This window comes from Pezoporus occidentalis, unplaced genomic scaffold (genome assembly GCF_034315485.1).
Source record: "Pezoporus occidentalis ecotype Australia unplaced genomic scaffold, CSIRO_AGI_Poc_V1 ctg10, whole genome shotgun sequence".
NCBI classification, from domain to species: domain Eukaryota; kingdom Metazoa; phylum Chordata; class Aves; order Psittaciformes; family Psittacidae; genus Pezoporus; species Pezoporus occidentalis.
In genome coordinates this window covers 4,160,877-4,178,763 of record NW_026912779.1, presented here as the reverse complement: position 1 = coordinate 4,178,763, position 17,887 = coordinate 4,160,877, and the positions used below count along the sequence as shown (strand labels likewise).

The 17,887-nt window shown below is 45.4% G+C and overlaps 2 protein-coding genes across 5 annotated transcripts in view; one reads left to right on the top strand and one right to left on the bottom strand.

Moving 5' to 3' along the window:
• PUS10 (pseudouridine synthase 10) overlaps positions 1 to 2,994 on the top strand; it is a 31,454-nt gene extending 28,460 nt beyond the window's left edge. For all 3 annotated transcript variants that reach the window (XM_062609788.1, XM_062609800.1, XM_062609807.1), the window contains 3 exons: positions 95 to 237; positions 832 to 931; positions 2,593 to 2,994. In XM_062609788.1, the coding sequence (XP_062465772.1) occupies positions 95 to 237; positions 832 to 931; positions 2,593 to 2,631 (282 nt within the window). In that variant the 3' untranslated portion in view covers positions 2,632 to 2,994. The remainder of the gene's footprint in view (positions 1 to 94; positions 238 to 831; positions 932 to 2,592) is intronic.
• A 3,087-nt stretch (positions 2,995 to 6,081) lies between these two features.
• The window catches only part of REL (REL proto-oncogene, NF-kB subunit), a 32,167-nt gene continuing 20,361 nt past the window's right edge, over positions 6,082 to 17,887 (bottom strand). For both annotated transcript variants that reach the window (XM_062609766.1, XM_062609775.1), the window contains 6 exons: positions 14,823 to 14,963; positions 10,517 to 10,621; positions 10,029 to 10,241; positions 9,471 to 9,539; positions 9,286 to 9,360; positions 6,082 to 8,174 (listed from right to left, as the gene is read on the bottom strand). In XM_062609766.1, coding sequence (XP_062465750.1) covers positions 7,390 to 8,174; positions 9,286 to 9,360; positions 9,471 to 9,539; positions 10,029 to 10,241; positions 10,517 to 10,621; positions 14,823 to 14,963 — 1,388 coding nt within the window. In that variant the 3' untranslated portion in view covers positions 6,082 to 7,389. The remainder of the gene's footprint in view (positions 8,175 to 9,285; positions 9,361 to 9,470; positions 9,540 to 10,028; positions 10,242 to 10,516; positions 10,622 to 14,822; positions 14,964 to 17,887) is intronic.

Below are 17,887 nucleotides of genomic sequence, written 5' to 3'. Positions count from 1 at the left end.
AGAGATGTGGTTGCTTAACAATACACGACTGTTACAATATGTGTTGTATGTTGCACATTTCCTTCCTCATTTATTTTGTTACCACCTGTAACAGGAGTTAAAACTCGACCAGAAGACCCCTCTGCGAGTGCTTCACAGGAGGCCTCTTGCTGTAAGATGTAGGATCATTCACACCATGAGGTCTGAGTACATAGACGAGCATCATTTTCGCCTGCACCTGAAGACTCAGGCAGGAACGTATCCTTAGAAGCTGTTACACAATGCTTACAGCTTGCTGATGAGAGTCATTTCGGTAATGGGAAGTTTCCTGCTTTTATCACTGTGGTGTTTCTAAGTCTCTGTTCTTCAACACTCATATGTTGCTGCTTAATCTTTGCTTAATTTCACATTCAGGCTTTCATTCAGCAATACTATCTCCATGTGCATGTGTTTTTGTGATGACCACTTTGTTAAAGTATGTGATAACTATAAAAATATACTGGTTAAAGATAGATACTCTTAAGCTTTTTCTAATTTAACTGAAAACTTTTCACCTTAGAAAATAAGCTTTTCCACAATATTTAATGCACTGCAGATTCCTGCTACTTACAAATTAGCAACTTTTGTCATAAATGAGTTTTTGTCACCACTCGCTTTGGAATGAAATAGAAAATGCAGGTCCATAGTGCAGGTTTTGGCATCCGAGTCAAAAGCCAAGAATGAGGAAGTCTTTTAAAGATGGATATGGCATTAACAGGATGTTTATTCACTGCAAATGGATTTAGGAGTAGAAAAAGGCACTATTTTGATTTCTTTGTGGCAAACACACCTTTCCTTAGCCAGTATTTCTAGCTACATTAAAGAATTTGTGCACGGAGACTTTGGAAGAACAAAGCCCAATATTGGCTCCCTGCTGAACCGAACTGCTGACATTCTGGAGCTGGATGTAGAAGTAAGTTGTCTGTTCTTTATCTTTCCTGGAAATTAGTCAGGTAGTTGCATTTGTGAGGTGCTTTCAGTGGAATTATTCTAACCAAATCTACCACAGCTAATAGAAAAATTGCTGTTAACGCAAAAATAGTGGTTTGCATCCTGCTGACACACAGGACAGGCTTCCTTGGCTTAAGTCATGCAGGGAGGGATGGGAAGACATACTATGAATTGATGACACTTGTGATTAGCAACCACTGGAACACAGCTTAGCCATGTTACATGTAGCACATCACTTCTTTTCAAATTGAAAAATAGGAGAGATCTGAGTTCCTTTTTCAGTGCTGGTTCAAACACAGCAAGAAATTATATCTGCTCACTTGCTGGCATCAAATGAAAAGCCAGAATTTGTTTTGGTTAAAAGAATGTATGTAGAGATATGGATTTAACACTTAACGTCATGGTTTGGCAAGGTTCATTTAAAACACGTGCTTTCATTTCAGATAGCCATTGATCAACATGCTTGTTCTCATGTACTTCAGGAGAGCTGCCCACCTGTTACATTTTGCATAACAGCCTTGTAGTTTTCTGCATATCTTTTGTAGGATAATACAGAAGGAGAGCTTGCAGAGGGCACTTGAGTTAGTTTGGAAAGCAGGAACACCTGATGGGGCTCAGGCTGATAAGTATCACTTTCATACGGATAGGTGTCACTGCAGCTATTGGACATAACTATGAAAGATGTTTAGGGACCTGAAAATAATTAGTCATCTTGCTAGTAATGCATTTTAGCTCAGCCTAAGAGCCTACTCCTTTGATGCAGTTGTAGATTAGCTGAGGAGTAGGTATGATTAATGTAGGCAGTCTTGGAGCCAAGATGTTTAATGTGCTGTGGGGCGATCCCCGCTTTGTGAGATTGCAAATGGTGATACCGTGGAAGCATTGGGTGTGTTGCTTTTGGAAGAAGGGGAGCAACAAGTTGATGCCCAAAGGGAAGTGGAGATGTAGCCTCAGGGAAGCAAGACATGATCCAAGCTGTAGTAATTACGACATTTGCTTCTAATAGAGTGTCAGGCGTGTGTTGTCCATTTTAACTAACAGTCAGGGTAACTGTTCACGATCTTGCCTAGATGACTCTTGCACATAATGCATGACAACTTATTCTTTTAGTCTAGTTTTCCTTACTCAGAAGGCAGATTTGGGGGCAGGCGATGGTTTTCTACTCGAGCCTTGCCTGCACTGCCCAATACCTGAATATTTCTGTGGCATCAATCCACAAGTTGTTTGTTTTCACAGCGTCATGACCCATATGCAGGATGTGTAGAAGGTGGAGATGGTCCATGTTTCTCATTAACAGATCTGGACATGTTGTAAACGCAGCCCTCCATGAAGCGATGCTGGCCAGTAGTAGTATAAAGAGTTGTGATTCTGCCTTATGAAGAAAGCCCGGCTCTTAAAGCTCTCTCCAGACACATACAGAGCAACCAGAAAGAAGTGGCTGTTTCATGCCACTGGTTCTTGCTAGTCATGTCCCACGTCTCATTCCTCAGTGTCATTTATTTACTGTTTCTTTCCACTATAAACCTAGTGCTGACAAGCATAGAGCGTGCTACTAAATCTCTTTATATATGTAAAATATCAAGTCTGTTGATTTTGCCTTTGTTTTTTTCCCCTGCATTTCAGTCTGTTGATGTTGACTGGCCTCCAACCTTGGATAATTAACTTCTCAAGCTGGGATGAGGAAGAAGCAGCTCTGCTGTCAGCAGCTGGTTACTGAGCACTGTACAGTATTAGAGCCTGGTTGCAAACTGATTTCTGTTGCACATTTGGATCATGTTGATCTGCCAAAGGATACTGTTACTTTGAATCAACTTTAAACACTCTGGACAGGTAGTGTTGGTTCAGTCTCTAGCCTTACTTTAATCGCCTCAGTGGATAAAAGGATTTTGGTAAGTTACTGTATTGATACTATGTCTTTTTAAAGGAACACAGTGTAACATGTGCAAAGGGGGTACTCAGCGAGTACATCAAATAGCCATTCTGCAATAGATTAAAATGTTTTCATTAAAAACAACCCTCCCTCAAGCCAGATGTATTTATTTATTTTAAACTGTTTGTATATTGGGTGCTACAGCTTTTGTCATCTGGATGCAGGTAGCACAGGGTTACCTGAAACCCAGTCCTAACTTTTCCCAAGTACTGTTTATGCAGGAAATCCCCCAGATGAGGGAGACTGAAACCAACAGTGCCTGGGAGGGAGGTGGTGCCTCACTCTCTGCTAACTGGTTTTTGGGCAGTGGCCGTCACTATTGGAGAAGGGCAATCTGTCTCCTAGACAAAGTACTTTTCAAAGGGAAAACCAGTTTTCAGAGGAAAACTTCACTTACACCCAAGTTCTTCTCACTTAAAAACATCAGCAAGGCTTCCTAGAAAAAGAACAGATGAGGTACTTGAGGCCTCAGCAGCTCTCTGGCCTGGTTACAGTTCTCTTCAGGCATAGGATTTCCCCAGTTGAGTCACCATGTATAAAAAGATTGGGAACTCCTGGCAGAGGTGCATAATGGAAATGTAAAGAAAAACAGGAATACCAGGAACCTCAAAGTGCAGGCAAATATAAAACATAGCAAAGAATGGTGGTATTGAGAGACCAAGACAGAGAGAAAAAGCTTTGGTTTAGTAGCATAATACATTTCTTCTAGTATCTAACCTTGGATGGGTGCCTATAAGAGTTGAACACTGCCTAGGAACTTCCTGGAATAAGGAAGATCTGAGGGTTTTTAATTTGCTTATTTTATGTTTCATGCAAAGCACCACCTACATCTTTAGGAAAAGCCACTTTTATGCCTGTATCATGTTAATTCACTAGGAAGATGCTTCTGCTTACTTAAGTACAGAAGAGAGTTAAACTCTCAACTAGAAATTAAGGTTTGGAATATAAGGGCTCTCCGTTAATTCACATTTCATAAATAAAGGTGATATTTGCCAAGACAAACCACTATTTGGGATTACTGAGATGTTTTACCTTCAATTCAGTGGTTGCCAGGACCTCATGATAGAACAACTGCAGGATAACTTCAGCTGAAGGCTCAAAAAGGTATTAATAAATACACCTTCAAGGAGCTCCTAAAAGCTAACACAAAAATAATAGGAACATGATTCAGAGAGCAGTATGGTTTTGTTTTCAGTCTTAAAGCTGTTATGAGCAACAGATTCCAGGCATGGTTGTCTCAGGCAATGATCTGTACCCAGAAAGGAAGTGTCATGAATGATGGAAAACTTACACTGAATTTAGAAGACAGACAAAAGAGAATTTCAGTCTCCTATCAATGGGATTTCTTGAAACTCAAAGTGAGCCAAGATATGATTTAAAAATTCCATAAACTGAAGGGGAAAAAATGTAAACAGGACTGCACTGTGGACACAACAGGCATGAAAAGTGCTGTTCCAAGGGGAAATGGAGCTAACCAGGCTGAGGCAGACAGGGCTCCTGCCCTACTGCAGCTGCAGCTTTCTGCACCATGCTGTACGTTTTCCTGGTGACAGTGGAGATCATGGTAACAATTCAAGTGTGGATAAACAAAGCCATAAAGGTTAAACTAAATGTGCTGGGTCTAACTTCTTCTCCATACAATGTGGAGAGATAGATACACTGAAAATCCCCAAATTGTTTATTTTTATGATAAATGCGAAGCATCCAAATGAGAGGGAGAAGTCAGCTGACAAGGCAGAAATCTCTACAGCCCTTTAAGTAGTTATTGTTCAGTGACCATGTGAAAACATAAACATGAGAGCTGTGATCTGGGGGTCTGAACTTCTGTTTAAATCCCGATGTTTCTAATACAAGGTAAACACTTTGAACTATCAGAAGCTCTAATGAATATTGCAGCAGTAATATTAATTATAGAATCATAGAACGCTTTGGGTTGGAAAGGACTTTAAAGCTCATCCAGTTCCAAGCCCCTGCCACGGACAGGGACACCTTCCACTAGGCCAGGTTGCTCCAGCCCTTGAACACTGCCAGGGATGGGGCAGCTCCTCGGGGCACCCTGTGCCAGTGCCTCAGCACCCTCACAGGGAAGAACTTCAGCCTAATGTCTCATCTCAGTCTCGCCTCTTTGAGTTTAAAGCCAAATGTTGTACTTTGTACAACTTCAGTGTAAAATACCTACTTGCAAGTACTCAAATAGGATGTTTTGTGAGAAGGAAAACCTGTTCATTACGTGTGTGTGAGATGAAAAAGTGTTACATGAAAAATAGTGGAAAATTTTAGGTCCTTTTTCATTTAGCACCATCCTTCTTCACACTGGAAGGACTCGGAATAAAGCTGTTGTATGTTGTACCAGCTCTAGCTGAGCATGGAAGCATTTGTCCTCTCTTCTTTGACTAAGAAGTCAATGGCTGTGCCACAGGAAATGCGAGATGACCCCTTCCTGCACACACTGCTTAAGGTTTTGTTGTGGCCAGTAGTACCCATGAGCAGAAAATCCTCTAGAAGGCAACTGATAACCTACCTTCTCCCATTTCTCCTGTGGGGAGGGATGCCACACATCTGAGGTTGCAGAAGCAGAGCGCTTGGTACAACCAGTTTTTTAATTACCAAACTGACCCGTTTACAAAGGAAAACAGAACTTTGAAAATCTTTAATGATGATACAGTAAAACCAAACTGTAACATGAAGAGCTTCCTATGAAGTGAGGAAAATGTTTACATTTAATATACTTCAAATTGAGAACTTCAAAGAACAATAAAAAAGAACTGAATAAACACATTCTGAGCTTTCTTTGTATTTCTTTGGTCTTTCTATTACTTAGGACTGCAGAGGAGCTATGCAGAGGGGAGGAAAAATGGCTTTAAAACAGAAAGTGAATTCCTTGTGTCGTGTGCCTGGAGTTAAGGGAAGCAGTTTTCCAAACTTCATCTATCCTACATGTTGTCTAAGGAGCATATTCCATCAAACCCATGGAATTGGTGTAATGCATTCCAGAGGCAGCACCTTGTTGCTTTGACTGCAATGAATTCCTGCAGTTAAGGAGTCACTGCTTTTCTATAAACCACGGGGACTTTTTGGTGTTCTTTCTGCCTTGTGTACAACTACTCACCTCAATAGTTGTGTGATTTGGGATTGTGGTTTGGGGTTTTTTTTATATATCAGTGTGCTTTTTTTATTGCCTCTTCCCATGGTGCGGTTTTACGTTGCCAAACAGTAACAGTGAGATTCTTAAGCCTTAATTGCCATACCAAACAGCTGTATAAATTAAGAAATACTCAAGTATTTCTTGCTGCAGTGATGCTTAAAAAATAATAATAGTATTAATAATAAACCAGCAAAGCCCTATGATGCAGAGTGTCTTAACCTAGCCATTTACATCCATGTGAGCTGCCACTGAACATCTCACAACTCAGGCTAAGAAGGAAGACTGGGAATCATGTGGAAGGCAGTTAAGTTCTGGTTTCTGATGTACGGCATAGAGGAGTGTTTGTACTTAGCGCAGACTGCAATGGCTGCGAGTTGTTCCTAGGACTGCCTCCAGCTCTGCCCCAAAAGCTGTCTTGTGGTGGGGAGGCAGGATCTGAGCCTTCTTTTTAGGCAGTCACTTGCATAGCAGGAAACTGCCATGATGCCTGAGGAAAGAACAGGTAGATGCTTCAGCTCAACAGATTTCCCCAGTTCAAAATGACAATGTGCACAAAAAAACTTCCAGAGAAATACCAGCGTGCTCCATTCCTAAAGCAATGGGGTTTGTCGTTTAAAACAGTGCACTTGGGAAGAAGTGCAGAGAAGTCCTCACTTGCTGTTCGTTCTTTTGTGCAGTGATTCATTTACAACAGAGCTGGACTCTTTAAAAAACTCAAACCTTCCGGTCTGTTAAAAATACATCTAACAATGACATAGTCATTAAAAAGATTTTAAGAGTAAATTTGCCTTCAAAGCAAATGGATTGTGGTGAGACCGTAAAAAAAGAAGATATATATGAATGCATGATGATGGTTAGAAGACTATTTTGCACGGACGAGGGTAAGAAACCTAAACCTTTCAAGTTGAGTCCAACCTGAACAGGGTTAGGTGAGTCTGAACTGCAGTGCCCATGTGCAGGGTTTTTCTTCCCTTAGTTTCTGTCCTAATAAAACTTAAATCCAATTTTCCTAGCAAAAATAAAATTGTTCTTTTTCAACCAGTTTGAACCCTGTGAAGCGTTTGAAAACCCTTCTGAAGACACCAGCTTTTGCAGTTCCCAAAGGTCAGGAAGATTTAAGTGTTAACGGTTTCCTTTTCCAACAGTGTAAAAGTAGGTATACAAGGTATTTTTAAGGTACAGAACCCCATACTGTCCCCCCACCTCTCTTTCTTTTATGGGCACTGCTCTTTGGGCTGTGATTTATATATCATGAAACTTGCAGAGCAACCTTCTGAAAGAGAAAGCAGGGCCTCCAGAAGGGTAAGTTACTCTTCTTCTCACAGCTAGGCGTCTATGTACCCGTTCAATGGTTAAAGTTCTGTAATATGCTATCAAATTGGAAAGACGGATAGAACTCGTTAGCGTGGACACCATCGGTGTCATAGTACTGGTTATCTGCAGTGCTGCTCTGCGGGTTTGGGATGGGGTTGCTGGAGAGTCTTGATTCACTCAAAACTTCATGGTCTATAAAGCTGTAAAGCGCCGGGTCAGCTAAGTTAGGCTGCGGGTTGAAGGGCATGCTGCCCGGGGCTGCTCCCGATGGGCAGGCTGGAGGCACTGCGTGCAGCTGCTGCCTGGGGCTGCTCGTGTTCAGCATGGGGTTGTACTTATCAAAGTTCATATTGGTGCAGGTCATGTCGTCGGTCTCCATGCTGACAATGGGGGCGGTGGAGATGCTGGAGGGATGAGCTGCGTGCGCGACGCTGTTACTGGACACACTCTGCATGTCTGCCCCGGACACCGACACCGCTCCCAGCCCGTTCGTGCTGCTGATATTCCGGTAGAAGCCCGAATCCTTCTCATCAGGCCAGGTCAGAGCGTTGTGGAAAGCTGGGAGGGAGCTGCTGCCCTGAGCACCAGGCTGGGACATGTCTGCCCCAAAGCTGTTCTGTGTGTGTGCCCCGAGCAGGCTGCTGCCTGCATTCAGGGTGCTGCACAGTGGCCAGCATGAGGACAGCGTGTCCTGCTTCCCTGGCCCCAACTGCGCCAGTGCATGGGGCATCTGGTTGCGCACAGGGTAGATCTGACTGGAGTTGTCCAAGGCTCCCAACCCTGGCATCACCAGTGAGGAGGAAAACATGTTTGGTTCTACGGAAAGGAAAGATGTGACTGAGTTTTAATGCCACTTTTTATGGGTTTTTAAATTACAAGTGGTAAAAAGCAAAACCAGTGCTGTCTTAGTAAGACTATACAGCCTATACTAGCTTAACTGCTCTACAGGGTGGACCCCAGGCTTCTGGAGAGAAAGAGAAGGCAGAGAAGAGGTCTAAAACAGCAACCCATCTCACCCCCCCCACTGCAACCACTGAACGTGACAGCTACAATTAGGAACTGATGGGTTTATTTTGCATAGTCTAAAGTACCCGTGTCTCAAAGGAAGAAATCCTCAAGAGAATATCAGAATTTAAAACATAGAGGAGGGAAGGCCAGCAACTGTTCTGCGCCCCTCATTGCAAGAGAGACACTGAGGTACTGGATGGGGGCCAGAAAAGGGCAATGGAGCTGGTGCAGGGCCTGGAGCACAAGTGTGATGGGGAACGGCTGAGGGACCTGGGGGGTTCAGTGTGGAGAAGAGAAGGCTCAGGGGGGACCTGATGGCTCCCTACAAGTGCCTGAGAGGAGGATGGAGCCAGGAGGGGCTGGGCTCTGCTCCCAAGGAACAAGGGATGGGACAAGAGGAAGCGGCCTCAAGCTGCACCAGGGCAGGTTTAGATGGAGCTGAGGAACAATTCCTGCCCCAGAGGGTGCTCAGGCATTGGAACAGGCTGCCCAGGGCAGGGCTGCAGTCACCGTCCCTGCAAGTGTTCACACACTGTGGAGACGAGGCCTCAGTGCCATGGGTTAGTGGTGGCCTTGGCAGTGCTGGGGAGTGGTTGGACTGGATGAGCTTAAAGGCTGGACTTGATGAGCTTAAAGGTCTTTTCCAACCCAGCTGATTCTGTGATTCTATGACTGAGTGTTTGAAAGGTGGAACATAGAGGATGGGTCATTATCTAAACTAAGGCTGAACTTCAAGATGAAGGTGGTGTAGCCCTCTCCTGTGCAAAGGGGAAGCTGCAGCATGGCTGAGGCTTTGAGAAGCATCTGGAGAAGGGAGTAAGAGACAGGAACTGTCTAGGGAACTTCAGTGCCCCCCTAAAAATGCTCCAACCCTTCCCCACAACCATTGGACATGATCAATTCCAAAGCAAAACCCTACCTTTCTTAATCATCTTCCCTTCAGGAGGGACACCAGGGAACGGAGCGACTTTGGGCCTCTCTGTCACACTTGATCCTGCGATGGAAGAAAGCGCTGAGTCAACACTGGACATTTGCTTTTACATAAAGTAACTCCATCTCGATGTCAGTTCACTCAACCAAAGTAAACCCCAATATTTCCCTTACCACAGTCCTTTATCAGCTTTTGCAAAGCCAGCGTTGATCTCTGCCTCTTTGCTTTGTTGCCATACGGATCTACAGAGAAAGGGAAGGAAAAGGGTTACATTTCTCTTTGATAACCTATTAGTGGCACCTCACTGTAGTAAGATATTTAAAGATATATATTTCAGACATGACAGCATTAATGAACCAAGAAACTGCTTCAGGTAAAGGCAAACCCACTCTTGGGATTGCTTTTGCACAGGGACCTGGATATACTTGTGGGTTCAAAGCCAGGCTGGATGGAGTCCTGGGTGACAAGATTTAGTGTGAGACGTCCCTGCGCACGGCAGGGGGGTGGAACTGGGTGATCTTAAGGTCCTTTCCAACCCAAACCATTTTATGATTCTATGATTCTTGATACTTTCATTGAAAGAGGAAACAAACTGGCTACTCTTAATTCTAAAACCCCCAAACCTGCTTTGTAGAAGTAGGATTGTAGTATCTTTACTAATTAAGCTTACAATCAACACAAGGTCTGCACTGCTAATGGCTTTTCAGAATGTCAGCTAATCGGAGCCATACCCTTCTCATCTGGTAGGTATCTGAAATCCATGGGTTCACTGACTTCCTGGTCTGATGGCCTCCTCAGCTGCATCTTCACCGTGACGGGCTCAGTGATGTCCCTGAGGAACGGCGGCGTTCGGAACACGATCGCTACCTGACGGTGAACGTCAGCTTGGGAGAAGGAACCTTTGGCCTCCCAGTTGTCCAAGACGAATCTGACTTCGATATCATCTGGTCCATTAGAAACAGAAGATGCTTGATAAGGTGAAGAACTGAAAACTTGCACAGGAGAAAGGGGAGAAGGGGAACACAGAACAGAGTCTGACTCTGAATTCAGATGCAAAGCAAATGACTTTAAAGGCACTGAGGTGCCTTTGAACGTGAAAGCTACGTTATGAAACCAAACCACCCAACCGAGAGTGTGCTGAAGGGCTTCAGTTCCCCAGCTAGAAAGTGGTAACCAGCCATGTGGGACAAAGGGAAAGGAAGAACCTCGTCAGGATTACCCTTCTGAACTTTGTCACACAGCAGAAATATCTCATCTCCTCCTTTTACGCTTCCACAGTTCTTGTTCACCCGACAAATCCTCAGTTCTGCCGTGTTGGGAGCTCCTGGAAACAAACAGGCAAATTTGATGGTGAAGAATTACAGTAACTTGGTCACTGTTGAAGATGAGGTGCTGGGAGTTCAGGTGTAAGAAGGGAAGGCAGGAACTGGAGAGTGTGACACCCCGAAACCCACAGGGAACACGTGCTCCATACAGGGAATGCAGAAGCGGGGCTTCATGTTCTGTGACCCTACAGTGCTCAGCCTCTCAGCTCTGTGCCACTGGCTCCTAAACTACTCTACAGCAGTCTCAGAATGCTTCCCTGAATGATGTGGTTGTGCTTGGTGCTGCTGCCCTTCAAGCTGGAGCACTCAAAGCAGATCTTAGAGTGACCAATCACTTGTTACAGTCATACTTCTCTGGGCTACCAAGTCAAGAACCCCCCCCCCCGTGTATGTGGTTGTAGTTTTATTCACAGATGTACTTGGCCATCAAGCCACTACTCTCTCAAGGTGTTTGAGAACAGGTCTATGAGCCCAATTTTCATGCCTTTACTCAGGGTAGAAGGTTTTACCCCAAAACACTCCAGCTTGTGCTGTACATGGACAGGCTCCTGATAGCTGAGGATGGAGAGGATGGAGAGCTGCCCCATGCACAGTCTCTGGTACCATCGTACTTGCACCAAACAACCCAACGGATATGGACAACCCATGTGGGACAGAGATGAGCACTGCCTGATGGCATCTGGCCCTGTTCAGCAGCAGCTTTCTTGCAGGGTAAATATGGACAGGAGATGACTGCAAGAAAGAACAGTCCCCTTGGAGCTCCATGGGCCCCAAGGAGCTTTGTGGGCTATGTTACAATTGATTTACGAGGGCGCTAATGTCACCATAGATCCAGAAGTAACAAAGAACAAAAGCCAGAATGGAAGAACTCTCTAGGATCTCAAGTTCACCCCCTGTGCCTATATGCTGTGTTGATACTATGAAGTACATGAGCACACACCAATCTTAAGACCCTGTTTTCATTTAACATACAAAGTAACTGATGATCATATTAGCCGTGATATGTGATAAAGGTAAATGCTCCATCCCTGGCGGTGTTCAAGGCCAGCTTGGACAGAGCCTTGGGTGACACGGTTTAGTGTGAGTCATCCCTGCCCATGGCAGGGGGTTGGAACTGGATGATCTTAAGGTCCTTTCCAACCCAAACCAGTCTGTGATTCTATGATTCTATATCAGTAGTGATATGTGACCACATCGGTAGTTTCCTACACCCTCTTCCCACCTCCGATCCCAACAGAACAACACTACAGTGTGCTGTGATGTTCTCTCATCTTATATCCAAGACATCAACTCCAAACGTATTTAAAGTGCCTGTGAGGATCTGGCTGGTGCCACTTTGCCACCCAACCAATCCTTCTACTGCTACAGGAACCATGAGCTCCCTGTTCCAGGCACAGAGATCAAACACGAAACCAAAGCTCACGGTGTCACCCTCCAAAAAAAACCCAAAACCATTTCCTTTAGACACTTGGTTTGAGTCGATTCCTGCCCAATCTATCATGGCACTGTAGAACACCACCGAACACACTTAAAACAGAGCTTCATGGTAACGTCAGCCAGGCCCCAGTTACACAGTTGCTATCTGCAGCTATTACTAATATTATCATTAGGAGAAGCGGGGGCTCCAGCCTCATTTACTACATGACACACACCATTTGCTGAATGAATCAGAAACTCTGAAGGGAGAGGAAGCAAAACAAGGCCAGAAACAGCGCGGGGTCATATGAGTGACAGCGTCACTGCATTTTCACGGGAAGGGTAAATTAAGACTTACAAGGAGAAGCCTAATTTTACCTTTGTTTCACTTCCGTAGGCTTGAATGGCACTCGATGGCCTTTTGACAGGTTTTGGGGAAGCCTTCCTAGGCTGGAGGTTGTTGTTTTGTGTTTAGACAAAGAATTCAGAAGGGAAGATAAAGGAAAGAGATGCGAATGCCAGTAGATGTGGATGTGACATCCCCTGCTGTTAGCCCTGGTGCTGGGAGTTCAGCACCAGCCTCAAAGGGAGATGTTCACCACGGGCTCTGTTGCTTCCCATCCCCTGAGCACACCCTCACCTCACCATCACATCAACTCCCACCCAATTCCTGCTCCTGGCTCCCCAAAACCAAGTCCCTGGTAGCAAATCCCTATAAAATGAGCTTCTCACCAAAAATCACATCACTTTGACCCGGGCACAGCAACGTGTTCTCCATAACCCATTCCTTAGAAACAATCAACTGCTTCATCTGACCGCCCAAGAGATTTCAGTGTGCTAAAAGACACAACTTGGCAAGTTTCTGTTCAAAGCCAGTTAATACCATCAGCAACTGAAACCAAGCTGCCTGGAATGATACACGTGCTGCCTCTGCTAACGTGGTTGCCTCTCTGTTTGCATTATTCTTGTCTATCTCTGCTATCCAAAGCAGGTTGAGACCCCAGAGCATTAGAAAGTGAAGAGAACACTAAAGTGTGCGAGCTGATTTTCAGACAAGCTCTGAACACCTTTTTGCTCCCAATGTGACCACATCAGCAGAAGCTCAAGATTTAACCACCTCGGACTTGCAAGCCCCTCGTACCGTCGTCGTGCCTGTTATCTAAAGCCATAACCTGACCGTACCCAGCTCCGTACAACAGAGCAGGCTTAAAAGGGAGCATTTGTAAAAGCAACTCAGATCTGAAACTGCTCCAGGCACGAGCAGTGTGATTTGTATGGCTTGTGGTTGCAGTTATGCAGCTTTATGTACACCACTGCTACGCTACACAGAGGGCTTTACATACATGGAGCGTGACAGAGGCTGCCCACGCACACCCCCACTGAAAAGCCAAGCTTCCCCACCACGCAGCTACCCGTCACTGCAGCAGCTCAGCAAGCACTGACGTCAAGCAATGTTGGTGAGTAATCATGATCTGGCACATTTCTAAATGGCAACTGAGACCGAGCTGCTAACCTTGTGCATCAGTTTTATCTCAGCCCCTGTCAGTCCTACAAAGGCTCTCACTAACACAGTGCACAGGGCTCCAGCTTCCAGAAGAGACTCTGAAACCCACCTGAGTTCCTATTCCTGTTTTCACAAGGGCCTGTAGGGACAGGACAAGGGGGAATGGCTTTAACCTGACAGAGGGGAGACTGAGGTTAGACACTAAGAAGTTCTTCACTATGAGAGTTGTGGCACAGGGTGCCCAGAGAAGTTGTGGCTGCCCCATCCCTGGCAGTGTTCAAGGCCAGGTTGGACACAGGGGCTTGGAGCAACTTGCTCTAGTGGAAGGTGTCCCTGGATGTGGCAGGGGTTGGAACTGGATGAGCTTTAAGGTCCCTTCCAACACAAACCACTCTGGGATTTAACATTATCATAGTGAATATGCATGCCCACATCAGCACAATTCTAACAGTAACCTTATGAAATGCAGAAATCCATTTATTCAGCAGCTTCTGCTGCATTAATGACCTGAAGTGTTTAGAATGGAAACACTTCTGCTGCAGAAACAGAAACCACCACCAGGAAGTTTGAGGATTAAAAGTTCCTCTGCTGTTCTGCTCCAGGACAGAAGTCCAGCACATGCTGAGGGCTAAAATCTTTGACTGCAGTGACCTGCTGCTTCTGAGGCAGTATCTGGACTAATGCAGTCCTGGGGTAACGGTTGGACTTGATGATCTTAAGGCTCTTTTCCAGCCTTGTTGATTCCATGGTTCTATATGCAAGTCCAGTTTTGTGGAATGTAAAACTGTGCCAAGAAGGGTGTTTCACATAGTTCTGCACCCTCCCAGGGCATGATCAAACACTCCCCTGTTCCCTACTCTACACTGAAATAGCAACAAAAGGGATATATAAAAGCTTTAAGACAGTTTCCCACTGGGATAAATCTCTCGAGTCCTGTTCCAGAGCCCTCACAAGGCAAAGACAAGACTCCTCATGGGTACAAACAGGCTTTAGAGGACATCCTGTGACAGCAGATCAGTCTTGCAGCAGCCATCACCTCACTACCACCTATTTTCAATAGAGAATTCTTCATCTTCACACTGGGATCATCTTTTGAGCACATGCTCCTCACTGACCTGCCACGTGCTGGAAACCATGCATCCAGCAGTGCCAAATCACAGAAGTGACCAGGAGGACCGGCACGGACCTCAGAAACTGGGCTGGCATTTTCCATCCCAAGTGAAAGAGAACAACAAAAAGGAGGGGAAGATAAACCCAGGTACGGCTGGGTTGGTACTTACTGTTGTCATAGATGGGGTTGGAAATCAAAGGCGGAAGAGCTAAGGTGTAGTTGCCGTGTTCGTCGGGGAGGAAAGCCTGGAAGCAGAGGCGGACCACGTTGAGGTCGTACTCGTCGATGTTGTGGAGCTGTTCTTCAGGCACTGAGCAGCAGGAGGAGAGACAAGGCTGAGGATTAGACACCAAACCCTGCAGTGATTCATTAACAACCCCCCAGTGAAAGAGATGGCATTGCCAAGGCAGGCAAAAGGTGCCCATAGTCCCTGCTAGCTCTACAGGGGCTGCAGGAAGAAACTCCTTCTATAGAACAGAACCAGAAGCCTTTAACACTTCATCAATCGAGGCTGAACTGTCCTAGTTCTCCAGCTGTTTCTTGCCTATGGCTTCCTCACCTTGCCTGCCAGACCAGTTTCATGTATCCATAGTTTGAAAGGCATTCCCTGGACATGTTTCTCTCCTGTTTGTGCATGATAAAATTGACCAAATGAATGCTGCTCCCAGAGAGAAATATTTCACCATGAAGAAGCCCTAGGACATAGGTGAAAATTTACCACAGCAGAGCAAATAATAATATCATTGCTTTCCTTTAGAGATTGAGATGGAAAAATAACCAGAAAGACAGTTCTTGGGGCAAGAACGAAGCTGAAACAACACAAACCATCTCCCAGAACCATCAACATCTGTGTCCCTTCTGTACCTTTGAGAAGAGTGATCAGTGCCATCGTTATGATGCAATTTGCTAATACAACAAGCAAACCCTTGCTGGGAAGGATCCATTCCCTCACCTATACTGTGTAAACCACAGTAATGCATAACCCAAGCTCAGCACTTCAATTTTGTTCACTCTTTCACTTAATTTTAATCTCAAGACACTGGACCTGGCGTGTTGTATTGAGCATTTCATGTACCCCTGGCTCCGTTCTGGGAAAAGCATCCTCTTGGAACACGATGCTTTCCTTAAGGTCTGACATTAAACTATGACGTTGATATTCAGTGCTGGCAAGATGAGAAACTGATTTAATTTCGTTTAAGTGGAAGCACTGATAACTAAAATCATTTCAAGCGCCTCTCCCAGTTCAAGCACAGCAAGATGCTCCCTGCAGTTACCTAAAGCAAACGTGTGCCAAGTCATCAGATGACAACCGCTCGAGCTCGCTCCTCCCCTGCCCTTTCAGAGACCTCTTACAAGAAGAGGAGATTAAATGTGCCTGTGATAAGAAGCACGGGGATCCCACCGTACTGATTACATTGCCCTGCTCTGACCTTTAGAGTTTATCACAGGCTTGGTCTCCCCCCTGCCACGAGTGGGATTCCACAGTGCCCACTTGAAGGATTTCTTCCTTTTACCTTTTGAAAGTCTGAAACGTTAAGGGCACTCAGCCCAGAACACTTTCCACTGCCATTTTCAGCTCTGAATAGCTCAGGTTCTCCTGGTCTCTACTGCAAAAAGAAACCAAGTCACCTTTCGCTTAATAAAAGAGGATCCTCAGGAAACAGGTTTGGAACAGACACATTTGGCAGCCTCAGCAGCACAACCACCTCTGATCCAGCCCGACTTAGAGATTAAAGACAGATGAGTGTGTTCCCTGGACCATGCCTTGCGGAAGGGCTGGTCAGGATCTAAACACTGCTTTGCTCCTATCAGCTCGGCTGGGTCTAATCCATATCAGAGCCCCATCCCTGGCAGTGTTCAAGGCAAGGTTGGATGGGGCTTGGAGCAACCTGCCCTAATGGAAGGTGTCCCTGCCTGTGGCAGGGATTGGAATTGGATGAGCCTTAAGGTCCCTTCCAACCCAAACCAGTCTATGATGATCATGGGAGGCAATTGGTTCCCATGGACACTGGCTTCTGTTCCCATGTTGTATTAGCCACTGGCAACCACACGGACCCAGCCAGAATGCCCAAGCAGTGGTCAAACATCAAACCTCTTCAAAATGAAACGGAGCACAGAGATTCAATACCTTTGTCTAGGTCAGCTCCCTGCGGACAGAAGCCTAGCACAAAATCTGCATCTGGCTTTGCATTCTGAATCGAAAGCGGTTGCACAACCAAAGTCTCTCGTGTTAAAGCAGCACAAATAACAGCAGACCTAAAGCTTAAAGAGAACTCTGTAACTGCAAAAATACACCAGACACGGAGAAAATCAGTGATGTTTCTGTTCAAATCACATCACATCCTATACTTTCCTATCCTATTGCCATTCCCAATCAATCTGTTTAACCATCTGATATAGAAGAGTTGTGGGGTTCCCATAAGGAACCCCATAGTTAACCACAGCCACTGCTTTTTAAATCCTATTGCCAGAACCCTGGCAGGACACCGTGATCCACAGGATCACTGTCCACAGCTCACTGTGTTACAGCAAAACCACTGCTCCTGCTTTGCATGCTTACACATGATCTTCAACTATAAAAACCAGTAGTTTGAAAGAGGAAGCGTTCAGTGAAGAGTGATTCCTCTTGGGCTATTTTTAATCAGATGAGAAGAGCACAACAGGGCAGAAAAGGAGAACAAGACAGCTGCAACCCCATCGTGTGACGACAGCCTGAAGAGAACAGGCTGGATTCCGCGTTCGCACGAAGCTTTCATCAATTCCAAAACATGGGACAATCATCCAAGCAAAACACACCGTTGTTATTTTTAACAGACATCTAATCCTGATCCCTCTGAAGTCGGTTTGAGAGCAGCCACTCACTTGAACGGCTGCTGCCTTACACCTTCAGGTTATTAAAAGCAAACAAACCCGGGGCAGACAAACACACTGAGTAATGCCTGGAGTATGGCCGGATGGAGGATGCTCGTGGCGATTTCACCAACTTCTGCACAGGAGCACAGCAGACAGGGTTAAACCTGACTAACCTGAACTTATTAAAGTGAAGAAACCCTGTCGAGGAGGTTGGGAACAGTAACTGCTGGAGGAGGAGAAGAGTCACCACCGCTCCGTCGCCCTGTGCAAGCTCCACTCAACCAGCTCTACTGAAACCAGTGACGTGCCACACGTGAAGCGAGCAGCAGATATGGTAAGAGACGGGCTCAAACACAACGCATGAATAAAAGGAAGAAGTGC